The 13,811-nt window shown below is 40.6% G+C and overlaps 1 protein-coding gene across 5 annotated transcripts in view; it reads right to left on the reverse strand.

The window, feature by feature from the left end:
• Window positions 1-541: 541 nt before the first annotated feature.
• The window catches only part of DDHD1 (DDHD domain containing 1), an 84,069-nt gene continuing 70,799 nt past the window's right edge, over window positions 542-13,811 (reverse strand). For 2 of the 5 annotated variants that reach the window (XM_075926219.2, XM_075926221.2), the window contains 5 exons: window positions 9,192-9,341; window positions 5,575-5,827; window positions 3,460-3,654; window positions 2,260-2,301; window positions 542-1,567 (listed from right to left, as the gene is read on the reverse strand). In XM_075926219.2, coding sequence (XP_075782334.1) covers window positions 1,386-1,567; window positions 2,260-2,301; window positions 3,460-3,654; window positions 5,575-5,827; window positions 9,192-9,341 — 822 coding nt within the window. In that variant the 3' untranslated portion in view covers window positions 542-1,385. The other 3 variants (XM_075926220.2, XM_075926222.2, XM_075926223.2) reach the window with 2 other exon arrangements.

A 13,811-nucleotide genomic window follows, 5' to 3' on the forward strand; every position in this document is an offset into this window, starting at 1 on the left:
TGTTCACAACCACCACAAACTTTTTTTTTAAATAAAAAATGAAAGCTTATAACTTGCATTTTCTAAATACGTTATGCAGGTCAGAAACACATAATCCGTACACATGCTATATATTTAATACTACTGCCCCAAAGCCTTAAAATGCTAGTTTATGGTCCCAGAATTGACTGAGTGATTCATTTGAAAATTTTCTTTCATCATGAAAGTCTTCTCCTAGCTCCTTGGAAATTGGATCCAACTACAATTGCAATCTTTACTGAAATCACATGTTGGGGGTCTGAGTTTCATAAAATGAAACACTTGCAGAACTCTTTCGTTTGGCTTTTAATAAAAGGTATCACTCGGTCTGCTTCTGATATCAATTAGGCAAAGCTTTTGAGCTCACCAAATTTGTCTTAAGTTGCATTCTTTTTTCTTAATACATTAGAGCACGGTTTCAGTAGCAGTAAATGTAATACAATGGGCTACTGCAAATTAAGTCTATACGCAGGGACTTATGAAAGAGATTACTTACCTTTGGAGAAGAATGTAACTAGTGTCATTTGTGTGAAACCACAAAGATTTATTTTTCATGAAAAAAATACCTAAAGTGTGCCACAGTATCCATATATTCATTTGAATAGTACAAAGATATGCATATCTGAGAAAAAGTCTTAACACTGTAGAAAATAAATGTGGTTCTTAAATTAAAAGAAACCAGTAAAAAAGTAATGTTTTGTACACTGGAATAAATGAAACAATTAGTTAGAGGTAATAATAAATTATAATTACAGTATTTCAAATATTTGTTTCATGCTTTTTCAGCAGTTGCTAAACAAGTTATGTGTAGTACACCCTTGAAGTCAGTAGTAAGAATGGTCTTTCAATGGAACTGTGGGTAATACTGTAGATTTGAATAAAGTCCTAGAAAAATGACACCAACATTTATTATTTACTGGTACATAAAACATAGGAACATGGCAGTTTTAGGTTTGCATCTGGCATGTGTTTTGTTAATGAAAGTTAGTTTAGTCTTAGTTGACTAATGTTTATATTTTAATGAACTAAACAGCAATTATGGTCATTAGCACATATATCACCAAAGCACATTATGCCAACAGTGCTTATATGATGCTACACATTGTTTCGGTTGTTTATTAAATCAAAATCATGAGACTTAAAATTTATTTTAAGGTCTAATTAGCACGGCAAATGTTTAAAACTAAAGTGCTTTTAATTACAAATCAATTTTTGTTGTTTAGAAGCAGGGAAAAATCCAAACATGCTCTTAAACCTGAAGCTTCCATGCCTTAGAGACTACGTTTTAACAGTAAAATAGCAGTTTTGTGCCATTTGTTGTAAAATTCCCACCCCCCTCAAAATAATAAAAAAAACCACCCCAACATTCAAACAGGGTCTAAATTTGATTTGTCAGCATCTTCTTGGTCCTGTTTATACATGAAGGTTAGAAGAAAGAGAGCGACATCCATGGATGACCAATATGCAGTGTGCGATGTTACCGCAGACCAGTATCGGCTCTCCACAAGACCTTCCCTGAGCTCAAAATCAATCCTGTGCTCCAGTTCCACTAGAAACAAAACGAAACAGAACAAAACAGGCAGTGTTACTAGATCCAATACTGTGTCAAAAGAACCCCTCCCCCCACGTTAATTCTTCTATCATTGTTGGGTTTTGGTTCTACTTTCCTGTAGATAGAATGTACAAACTAAGGGTTTAGAGCAGGGTGGGGAACCTTTTTTGGGACAGGGGCCACTGCTCCCCCCCCCAAATCAGTCGGGGGCTCCACACAAGTGAGAAGTGGAAAAAATACCCTCACTGTGGCCGTGGCAGAGAGAGAAAGATACTCCCCATATCCCCCTTGCACACCAGAGTGTAGGGGAGCCCAGCCTAAAAGACTTTGTGTGCTCCAACCCCGGGTGGTGGCAGGGGGCTGAAGCACTAGTGTGGGTTCCCCCCAATGCTGGGGGGGATGGACCTTGAGACATGGGGGCCGGATACAGTCAAGCCGAGGGCTGCATCTGGCCCCTGGGCCTGAAGTCCCCCACACCTGGTTTAGAGTGTATCTTTGTTTTGTAATTAATTGTGGCATACGCGAGCATGCACACGCACTCCGACCAGGATGCTGGAGCAGCTTCTGTCTGCCACGAGCAGCCCCCAACCCTAGGCAGGAGGATAGCTGCTTCAGCGCCAACCAGTTCAACACTCACACCCCTAGCAGCAGGTCTTTTAGAAGGAACACTTCAGTAAGGACTTAGTCACCCTTTTTGCAGCTCTGCTGGGATATGCTGTGGGATTCTCCATCTATGGTAAACAACAGGCAGATGTGGGGTTTGGGTGGTGAGGTTTAAATTGCTGAGTTTCCTCAAAAGGACCCCCCACGAAGACTGAACCAAAATCACTGTTACTCCTCCATATCTTCTGTAAGTTTAAAACTGCACCTCTGCCCTATATGAAGGAAGAGTCACTCAGATTTCTGTCGAAATTAGCTCTGATCAGGAAGCTGTGATGTACCCCGTGACACTATCACAAGATGCAGCACGGCTTATACTCATGACTCAACCATTATCACTGAGATAATTTAAGATGCATGGGCCCAAACCAAGGCCATGTTGACCATAACACACACTTTTTTCACATAAGGAAAAAACAAAACTCAATTCCAACATTAAAATTGTCAGAGCGAGGCAACTGACTGCATATCCAGAGGTTGGACTTCCTACAATTATTTAAAGTCATCTCTTTGAACTTGATTGGACAGGACAATGTTGTGCATATTAATCTAGGGCAAACACCTCAGAGTGTGAAGTCAAAGAAGATGAAATAAGTCACTGAAAAGTTGTTAGAAGTTCACATTCGAATAAATCAGATTTTTGATGCCTTGAAAACACAGTGACTGAAAAGCTTTGAAATTAATTTTATCAATGTTTTGACTTTTGTCACTGGAAGTGCTCTCATTTTTATGCAAACTTTTATTAAAATTTTGTCCTGTATTTGGACCAGCTCTATTGGGCGCAAGGACTATTTTTCTCTGTATTTTGTACATGACCAAAAATGTGTGTCAGTGCTGGACACATACTGGAGATGTATCCTACTGTAAAGAGTAAATTAGACTACTCTGCTTTGATGTTGATTTTTTACAATTATATTTTAGAGATCACTGGATTACAAAATATACCACTAAGTGCTAAATAAATTAAAAAAAACAAAACAACAGAGCTAAAAAATTTAACTCTAGAAATAGCTGAAAAATATTTAATGAATGGGAATGAACTCCACTTTTAATACCTTAAAGCTGCCCAGGAAACAGGAGCATATATATGTTTGTTATTATAGCACAAACATTTCCATGTCCATCCACCCCACTTTACATGTATCCAAAGTCAACTTTAAAAAGAGCCTCCATTTCTAAGAGAGAAGAAGGAAGTTAAAGCTAGTTACTGAATTTAAAGGTGCACTAACGTGTAGGGTCAAGGAAGCCAGAGCTGCTATGTGGGAAGGTCGGAGTTCCAACAGCTGACTGGCAGACAACTGGCTTCTTTTCTTCGCCTTCTGATCCCTCTTTTCCAGACTCAGATGTTTGTGATGTGGGTGCACTAGATCGTCCAAATCTTGAGAACAACATCCCTCCAAGGCCCTTCCCAATACTAGCAGCTCCTGTATTCAGTACAAAACAGGACAGGCACCGTTAGTGTTAAATACCACAAATTGAAGTGACTGTGACAACCATTAATTACAGCTGAATGATGGAGAAAGAAAAACACGATTCCTGTTTTTCCAGGGTGGGAACAACAGCCTATTTAAATTAAGTGGATATTTTGCAGCATGAGACTCAACTCTAGCATACAACAAGATAATTAAAAAACTGTAGTTAGGGAAACCAAAACAAAAGAAATACAGTGCTGAAAAGGTCTATTTTAGTTCCTGTTCTGCAGACACATTCTTTTAAGATCTCATTCGTATTGCCACACACTGATCTTCGGTACTTTACAATATAGTATCTTTTTGTCTGAAAGAAGAATCACATTGTGACACGTCTTTCTTCAATTTCTTGCTTGTACCATTTCTAGAGATACTTCTCCTGACTTTGCTGCCATCTTGTGGCTATGTTAAAAAGCTCCTTTCAGAGTAAAACAAACTTAAATACTTAACATGGGGAGAAAAAAAGCTATGCAGAACAGGTCTACACTTTCTGGCAGAAGGGAGCTGCAGTGATTGATTCCCCCAAGTTGTTTTAGCGGGTCTAGTAAAGATCCACTAAATTGACCGCTAATCATACTCTCATCGACTCTGGTACTCCACCAGAAAGAGAAGCATAAGGGGAGTCGATGAGAGAGTTTCTCTCATTCACACCTCCTTGGAAACACGACCTAAGGTATGTCGACACCACCTATGTATTCATGTAGTGGAGTTGTGTGTCTTAGGTCAACAGTGTCCTGTGGTGTAGACCTCCCCACAGTGAGATGTGTCAGATCTTCCTTAGAAACATTATATAAATCAGACAAATTCTTGAAGAAGATAGGAAATAAAGATTTTACTTGCTCAGAAGGGGAAGAAACTCTATAGCAAGCTACTCTGTTTAAACTTCTTTCAAGTTATTTTAGAATAAACCCAAACAGCATAGGCCCACACTGAGCAAAACACTTTAGCACATACTTAAGTTTAAGCACATGAATAGCCCATCAAAAGAAAAAGTTTGCTCATATGTTTAAAGTGAAGCCAGTGCATAAGCTGGATTATGGATGCTAAACAACAAAGGGACAGGAAAAGATTGAGGTTAGAGTTTTCAATATGGAAAGACACGTTATATGACGTTGAATGGAATCTGAACATTTCTCATTACTAAGGACCTTACTGCCACTCACCAACTGTGTTCCCTCTAATTTCTGTCTATGTGCGGAATAAATTTAGTTATGTGCATCAATAGGATGGGCAAAATCTCATCTCTGCGCTGGTGCACATCTCATTCTGCACATGGACTATCTGTGGTGGGGGTGGGGCCGAGGGGTTTGGAGTGTGAGAGGGGCTCATACTTGGGGTGAGGGAATGAGGGCTCTGGCTAAGGTGCAGGTTCTGGGGTGGGGCTGAGGGATTTGGGGTACAGGCTCACCCAGGAGAGGGGGCTTCCTCCTGTCCTTACACTGCAGCAGCTCTGGGCTAGGTGAGAAACCGCTCCGGTGAGGCTGGCTTGGGCTGGGGAGAGGAGCACCTCTCCCACAGTTATGGCTGGTCCATGTTGCTGGGACAGTAGGGGGGGTGATCTTTGAGAAGGTGCCTCTCTCCCGGTCACGACAGTCCCTTGCTAGGGCCACGGGTGCCTCTGGTTTGGCTATGGCTGTAATGTATATATTTGTCCCATTGCCTTAAATAAAAGTTTATTTGTGTTAAGTTCACGGCACATGTGCCGTTGAAGAACTGGTGAAAGATCACTACCGAATATTTATTGTTACCCCTTCAATATCACAAAGGAAAAAATGAAGCTTTGTATGAAAATAAGGCTCTACAGACAATCAACATGTTATTGCATGAAGCCTAATTGCAAAAAGTTACATACATATGAAAAGAATGAGCAGTTACCTAATATACTGGCTTTGCCTATATTTGTTATCGACTCCCCATAATGGCGTCGAACCATGACCGGAGAAGTAGCTGGGCTTGGTATGGTTGGGATGGTTTCATTCTCGGTGACTGAGGTAGGTTCTTTTGTAGGGTTGAGAAAGCTTGGCTTCATGTGCTCATAAGGTAGAGGGTTTGCAGTGTTGTACCAGTGGATCTGGACAGGGGAAATGTTGCTGTAGTGCTTCAAAATTAAAGGTTCTAGTCTGTAGGCCTGCAAGATAAATTCAGGAAAGTCCTGAGCAGTGAGACACTGAAAACTAGACTTACCAATATCTAGTGCTCTTCATCCTCAAAGTACTGAGCAAGCACTAACGACGACTCCTCATAAGTCCCCTATGGATGAATGGATCAACCGCAGCAACCTCATTTCACAGAAGAGGTGCACACAGAAATTAAAGTAACTTGCCCGAGGCAATAAAGTGAGTGGGACAGTCTGAATTAGAACTCAGGAGGAGTTCCTTGCTCCCAATTCCTGTCACACTGTTAAGAAAAGAAATCTTGTTAATCTGAAAGTCACAGCAAATCAACAGCCAGAAACTGACTAATGCTGAAGATAGCCAGTAGAATAGATATATTTTCACTTTCCTGGAAAACTGACTAGTTGCCTCGTTGCTTATGAACATATCCCAGTACATTCCTCTGCAGCACTGTTAGTACTATATTCCTTCAGAAGTGAAAAGGTTAATAATAAGTCATTCCCATACAGGAAAGACTTATCCTTTCCATATGGATAAACTCATTCTGCGTTTCACATCAATCCATTAAAACTGGCTACTTAATTTTGCTCATCCAATCTGAATAAACCTCCGTACTGTGCAAATGCGGAAATTGTAGATACCATTTAAGTAGCAAGCTTTGAAAGTCTGATGAGCAAGATAGAAGTCTGATTACATGTATTTTCAACAGAAGCCATTTCTGGACAGTACAGGTGACAGTAAGTTTTACCACTTTTCTGGCATCTCCTTGTACCTCACCACCGAACTCCAAGCACATCTTTTGCAAGTGCTGTGTGGATTTCTTTTGAGAATGAGGACAGAGGTCAGAGCCAGAGTGATTATATTCTTTGAAAAGCATTCACCCACAGGTTTTTTTTGTCTTTTCCCATTTTCCTGTGGTGGTTCATGTGAGAGAGTAGCAAGAAGCTAGGAAAATTAAGGATGAGGAGAAAGTCCCAAGTAGGGGAAATTCACATGTGTGGAAACAGGTGGAGCTTCTATAAAGCCAGGGAGCTGCTAGCAGAAAGGGGTTGCTGGAAGAGGCTGTGGTCTTTCCCATGGAGAAGGGTGGAGTGTTTGGAGGCTGCAGGGACAGGTAACCCATAGTTAATCCCTGGCCGGAGGGAGGCTGGCGAACGCAGAGAGAGGGATGTGCCAGATGGTATGGAGAGGGGTCAGGGAGCAGCAGGAAAGTCCAAGAGAGAACAGACTTTGGCTGCTGGCTAGAGGGTCCTTGAGCTGGAAGCCAGAGGAAACGGCAGGCCTGGGTTCCCCGATAGATACTGAGGAAGTGGCACTAGTGGTCAGTGGTAGGATTGCTGAAGAAAGACTGCGGTACCCCGGAAAGGGAAGCACGTATAAGTGACTTGGCTGGAGAATCATGTTATGAAGGAGCAGCATTTGGAGCTGTATGTGTGGAGAGACAGCCAGAAGAGAGCACAGCACCTGGAAGGAGCTGATGGCCAGAGAGCCAGGAGGAGTGGACTCTGTGACAATGAGGTACCCTACAAGTTGTGACAGGCATGTGCAGGACTCCTTGATCTCAAAGTCATGTTGTGGGGTTTTAGAGAGCTGCAAGTTTTGCATCTGATCTGGCAGGATCTGGTGCTGCTTTGCATTATTGTGTCTTGGTCTGTGGGGAGGAGCTTAGAGATTGAGTGGAGGAAGGGAGGTTGCTTAAGGCCAGAAAAATGAGCCCAGGAAAGATTTCATTCAGGATGGGGTCACCATTGAGTCTGGATTGTAGTTGGAGGATGCCAGTGTGGGTAATGGTGACAACCAGGGTTGCGCAGTAGAAAGGGGTTTTATTTCTGTATTGAAGCAGGTTCTCGGGTATTTGAGTGGCCTATTACATGTGTTCTACCACTCCAGCAGGACACTCTATTGTCCTACAGTTACAGTGGTGTTACCAGGCCATTTCACTTTGAATGGTGCCTTAAAATATGGGTTAACGATTTATGCTAAACTTTCTGTTCCATTCTGTCCAGCTGTTGACCTTTCCCAGACCTGAAGAAGAGCTCTGTGTAGCTTGAAAGCTTGTCTTGCTCACTCACACAAGTTGGTCCAATAAAAGATGCTACCTCATCCACCTTTTCTCCTCAACTGAAATTGTACTGTTGCATGGCAGTGGAATTTTCATAGTAATAACACTCTGTGTCTACATTGGCATCCCTTTCCGGAAAAGGGACGCTAATGAGACACTTCGGAATTGCAAATCCGCGGGGGATTTAAATATCCCCCGCGGCATTTGCATTTACACGGCTGCCGCTTTTTTCCGGCTCGGGGTTTTTGCCGGAGAAAAGCGCCAGTGTAGATGCAATTTTCCAGAAAATAAGCCCTTTTCCGGAAGATCCCTTATTCCTACTTTCAAGGTTTTGCACCTTCTCATTCGAGGTAAAAAATGTTACAACTTATAAGAGGGTCAATTACAAACTGATTGAACTTTTTTTTGACAGCACAAATTCCACTGGACATTTTACTATCTAGTAAATTAGAGATGTGGGCTCAGGTCCTTAGAGGATATACATCAGTGCAGCTCCATTGCAGCGAGATATTATTTAGCACCAGAGAAAATTAAAAACAACAAAAACTGCTAGCAACACACTAATGAGACAAAGACAAGTTTTATCACAGAAGTACCAGAGTTTTTAACTGGAAAGCACAGCTTCTCTGGGAATGTAACATTCTATCATTAGTAGGCTTGGCTGTATTCCATTTTTTCTACTTTTGACAATTAAAATATATTTTGATTAAGATGTTTTTGGATTTTAACCCTTTTTATTTGTACAGTTGCTAGAAATTAAATGGGAGGAAAGGAATGGGATTAGGGTAGCACTGATACCAGGGCTGTAGTGGGTTCGTAGTACTGACAGCTGGGCTGCAGAGGGCTCGCTGCATAGTCAAAGGGAACAAGGTGCAAGGGGGGATGCAAGGCCAGAGACACTCGATCCTTGTAGATATGCTGAAGGTTATTGACAAACTTTTTTTTTTGTCAATTTCACTGAAATCGAATCCTACTAAGACTAAGCATTACTGACTAGTGAGTTAGTGGTGTTCAAATTATGCATAAAATATCATTCTGTTACTGAGTAAACTATTTCCAAAAGAAGGATAAGTACTGCATAAGACATTATTGCATTTTCTAGTATTAATTTATTTTGGAATGAAAAAAGCCTCAAGATATTGGAAGACGACTGGCAGAAAGCTGTTCTGCAAAACCATGTTGCACGCAGAAACATACCTATGTTGATGTAAGTACTCTGAAGATCGCGTCTTACATATTGTTGTTTATTGTCCTTCAGTAAACTTTATTTAAAAAGAGTCTTGAGGTAAAAGCTTGTAACTGCAATAAAAACTCACCACTGGATCTGTTGGATGAAAAATGTTTAGCAACCGGTTACAAATAGTTCTGGGCAGAATGTGATCCTGACTTCCACTGTTTCCTGGACGGATGCCACGCAATGCCAAAAACACTGCTAATGGAGATCCCATACAGAAGAAATTCTCAACCTAAGGAGACATTTCATTTTATATTAATAGATGGAGTAAATGCAGCTTTCTAATGCAGAGTGAGGTTTGGTTTAACTCTCAATGTCTCAACCGAGGGACTTCAGAAACATGTTATGAAGTAGTAGTAGTAAAAGTGACAGTCTACAATACAATACAGGCAAACTTTCCATCTCCCTTAAACATAAAAAATTTACATGTTACTGCACAATGCAAGACAAATTTGGGGAACTGCATACTCTCTCAGTTCAGTATGATACTGCAGCTGAAAGAGGCATATAAGTGTTACAGGGGTGGAATGAGGGAGCTGATTTTGGAAGATATTAAAGAAAAGTTATAAAGGTTGTAATGCTGAAGTCTGATTTCTCATGAAATTGCAGGAAGCTTTACCACAACTACTTAACTTCACTTTAAGTGCTCTATGTCTGTTTCTGGTACACAGACCATCAAGGAAGCAGAAAAGCAAGTTATATTGAAAATCAAAAGCTATCTACATTACGTTTGTTGTATTCACACGCACATACACACACACACCCCCACACCCCACCAGTGTTATGCAAAATCTCTTAAAAACATCTTAGGTTGAGTGAATGTTTTGGTTCTCGTGAAAAGGTGCCAGTATGACAAAGACTGGGAATCGTTACGTACAGAATAGAGACAGTAGTTTTCCAAGCTCCCCTCTTATGGACCCAATCTACTACGATCTTGTTTTGGAGGGACTGCCTCTGACATTGAGAGGTTAGTTCAGTCTCCACTAGTAATTTAAACTTGCAAACCTGTCCCCTGAAAACTGGGCTGAGACTGCTAACTTGTCTGACACAGGTCACTGAACATGCATCAGTGGTAACGACTTTTGGTCACTACCAACCTGGGCCGGGATTCAACAGTGACCTAGAGGTGAATGGCTTCGTATCCCTTTACCAATCCTCAGACATCCAGTCCCCTAGAAACATCAAATGTAAAACTCTGTAGTCAAATATATTTTCACAAGTCAAAATTACTTTTCAACCTTTAGTATATTTTCTTATTAGAAAAATTCATTTATCAGAACTTCACTGTAACTTTCCCGATAAGCTGGCAGCGCATTACAACAGAATCATTATGAGGGCAATACCACTGAGTGGACAAAAGACATGGCTGCATTTTTATTAAGTGAATATGCTGAACGCTTGGATTCTTGGAGTAATTGTTATATGCTAAGGCATCACATGGAGCGAGACATGGCAAATAATGGTCCATTTCATTCACCAGACTCCAGCAATGTTTAAAAAATTCTTCCTCCTCTAAATAGGCTTTGGTAACACTTCTGAACAAGGTTTTTTCTTCAACAAGAATGTTCTTTTCAAATGCCATTTAATACAAGGACTTTATTTCTACAACAATGCCAGCCGTCTTGCAAACCACAAAACATTACTGCTCCAGTCAATTACAGAACAGCTCTTAAGTGTTTTTCATAAAATCCTGTATTTCTTAATTGGATGACGGCTTCACTTCATCTTCAACAGCAACAATAAAAATGCAGTGATCATGAAATACAGGAAGATATAATTCCATAATCCTTTAATCATATAAGTAAGCTTCAACCCTGCCAATCTGCCGCACCTACATTCAGGGTCTGTGCAATTCCTGTTTCCTGTCCAGAAAAAGGACTCATGAAAGCTGCTGTAACTCATGGGATACTGGATAGCTGATACTTAAAGGAGTTTTCAGGAAACTTAGTATAGATGAAACGCAGACTAGACAAGGATTTCAAAAGGTAAATGGATCCAGTGGTTACAAGACACAGGAAAGCTTTTCCTGTTCCTTCAAGCCCATTAATAATTCATCACTGTCCAGGTGGGCAGGAGCTTCCTTCTTGGATCAGTGTTCTTTACTATATAGTCTTCTACAGGAAGAAGTCTTTTTGACATGGTGTTTCAGCTAGGTTATATGTATAGACTGAAGACACAATCAATTGTAGATAGCATCCCATGTAATGGTTATGATTAATACCCCAAAGTGAATCTCCACAGAATCAAAAAAAGAGCTTTTCATGATCAAGCATGTAATTTATTTGGAAAGTTACCATATGATGATTTATTAAGGTCAGGAGGCCACAGTCTTTAAAAACATGGTAGAATTAATTTTGTTAGGCCAGAGGTTGAAGCAGCAGTGGGGATATTACCTATTTATGTGAAATACAGCAGCCAGTTTTCAATGGCATAGTTTAACAGAAAAGCAATGCCTATTTTTAATGTTGTGCTCCAAAGATCGATTATAACATCAGCTGTGATTCAGAAGACAAACAAAATTACTGGGGAAGTGTGATACACAAGAAGCAGAGCTAAGCTACTTTAGCAACAAAACCCAAATCGCCACAAAAACACTCAAGACTTTGTGTAATTCTTCCAGACTAGAAGAGCAGCTGAAGGAGAAAATGAAGGTGTGACAATAATACATTTTCAATAACAGAATGTGTGCAAGTATAGGGGACAGACGGGCATATTTATAGGTGAAGTTAAAATGGGAGGGTAACCAGAACTGCATCTTATGTTTATCTATTTCCTTTCATCCAGAAGGATCACAAAGAACTTTACTGAGGAAAATTTCAGTTGAGCACGAAACTGCAGCTAGCTCTAGAGTGTAGCCTCATTGTCCTTCAACGGCATCAGAAACACCATGCAACTATGGAGGACAAGAAATGACGGGCCAAAGCTAGCAGATTAGTACTACATAGGCAACTAACTAGGCAGTTCTGTTCTGAATTGCGGCAGAGTGTTGCTACAAGAAGTCTGAAGCAAATGCAGTCTTTTCAGATATGGCTGCATTTCACTTGCACTAGCAATTTATCGGTGTCTTTTCCATACCATTATCATCTTTGGAGAGATGCTGCTGCTACAGAGAAGTTGAGTTTTAGTATCTTGAAATTAGCTCAGGCAGCCACGGTTAACTGACCATAACAATGTCTGTGAAAAGTGCCATGGAATTTTGAAATAGCTTGGGTAATGGTGTTAACAAAAACAGAGTTTAACTAATCAGCAGTTTGGGATCAGGAAGTAATCGTGGTATGCCCCTCCTCTCTTTCACTTCTTAAAGGAAAAAATCAGTCTATCATGCTGTTATCTTTGACCACTGAAGCAAAAATGACCACTGACATGCTCCAATGCCATAGGGTGGCTAGCACCATACCCTTCCCAGCACTGTTAACATTCTTCAGATAAGAAACAGAGAGGTCTTCCTTAGCCTCCTCTTCCTTTTCCATACCTGTTGTTCCACAGACAAGGCCAAAACGAGACTGCATCTTTAAACTTTGTGTGTGTGGTGAGATACTAGTAGAGTTCTGGTATTCAACTTCTGGTCCCTCAGTAAGACCTACTACTCCTTGCCCTGAGTGTTTCTGTGAATCCCTCATTAGGGTTACCTGCGGGAAAAAAGTCTAAAGTTCTTAACTTCAAAGACCCTACTTTGGTGAACATAACCACGGCCAGGATGATGAGTTAGTGGCACTAACCAAAGACCCTTCAAATCTTCAGGTTTTTCCTCCCAAAAGGAGCCGTTATATGCACTGCTTCCTTTTACATTAATCACTAGTCAGTGTAGCTTCTGAAGTTCTTCTTGAATTTGTCTTGACAGAGAATCGGATCTATTTGCTCAAGGTCATGGAAGCCTCTACGTCTCTCAAGTAGGACTACTGACTTTCCCTGATCTTAGGCACTCTGTTTTTCAGGTCCTACAGAGGGCAATAAAGTCGTTGTGGCCATTTATTTTCGATGAAGTAATACAGACCCATTCAATCATCTATGAAGGCTAGATGTGACCATTATGATCATCTACTCTGATGTGCGGCCTATCTTCTTTGGACAGGCCGAAGTATTTCATTCAGTCATTACCACATCAAGTCCAATAACTTAGGGATAAACGAGAGAATAAAGGAATGCCCTGTCTGAGTAGAAAGAGCCAAGACTTTGATGGATGATATCTACACATTTGTTACTTGTTGCCACGATAATCACATACAACCATCTGGACTTATATGCCACTGTGAAGTTGTAAGAAGTTTCAGTAGAAGCATCCTGTGAAAACTTGCTTTAGGAGAAGCATCTTGCTCTCATATTTAAAGGTAAGCCTTTCCTCCTCAAACTGATCTCCATCAGAATGAAGGTACTCTGAAACTAGTGACAAGCAATGGTATAAAAATGCTTTGATAGACTATTTAACAGTCTATGGAAGATTGAGCAGGATGAGGAATAGAGAGGATGTATGACAAGGGAAAATTACTCAAGAGTAATTTGGTTTGTCATATTTCTCTCCTCTTTCCTTCTCCTCCTCCCCTCACTTCGCACCTTTCATTAAGGGCTCTTATTCTGAAAACTTTCAGACTAAACATAGGTGCATGAAGGGTCTTTGTACAGAATTGAAAGGTGAAGAGTATCAGTCTACCTCTTGCTTCCAACATGGTAGAGATAATAGCATGATGTAATTTGTGTGTTTTTT

The sequence above is a fragment of the Pelodiscus sinensis genome, chromosome 5, assembly GCF_052426305.1.
Source record: "Pelodiscus sinensis isolate ZL-2025 chromosome 5, ASM5242630v1, whole genome shotgun sequence".
In the NCBI taxonomy this organism is placed as follows: Eukaryota; Metazoa; Chordata; order Testudines; family Trionychidae; genus Pelodiscus; species Pelodiscus sinensis.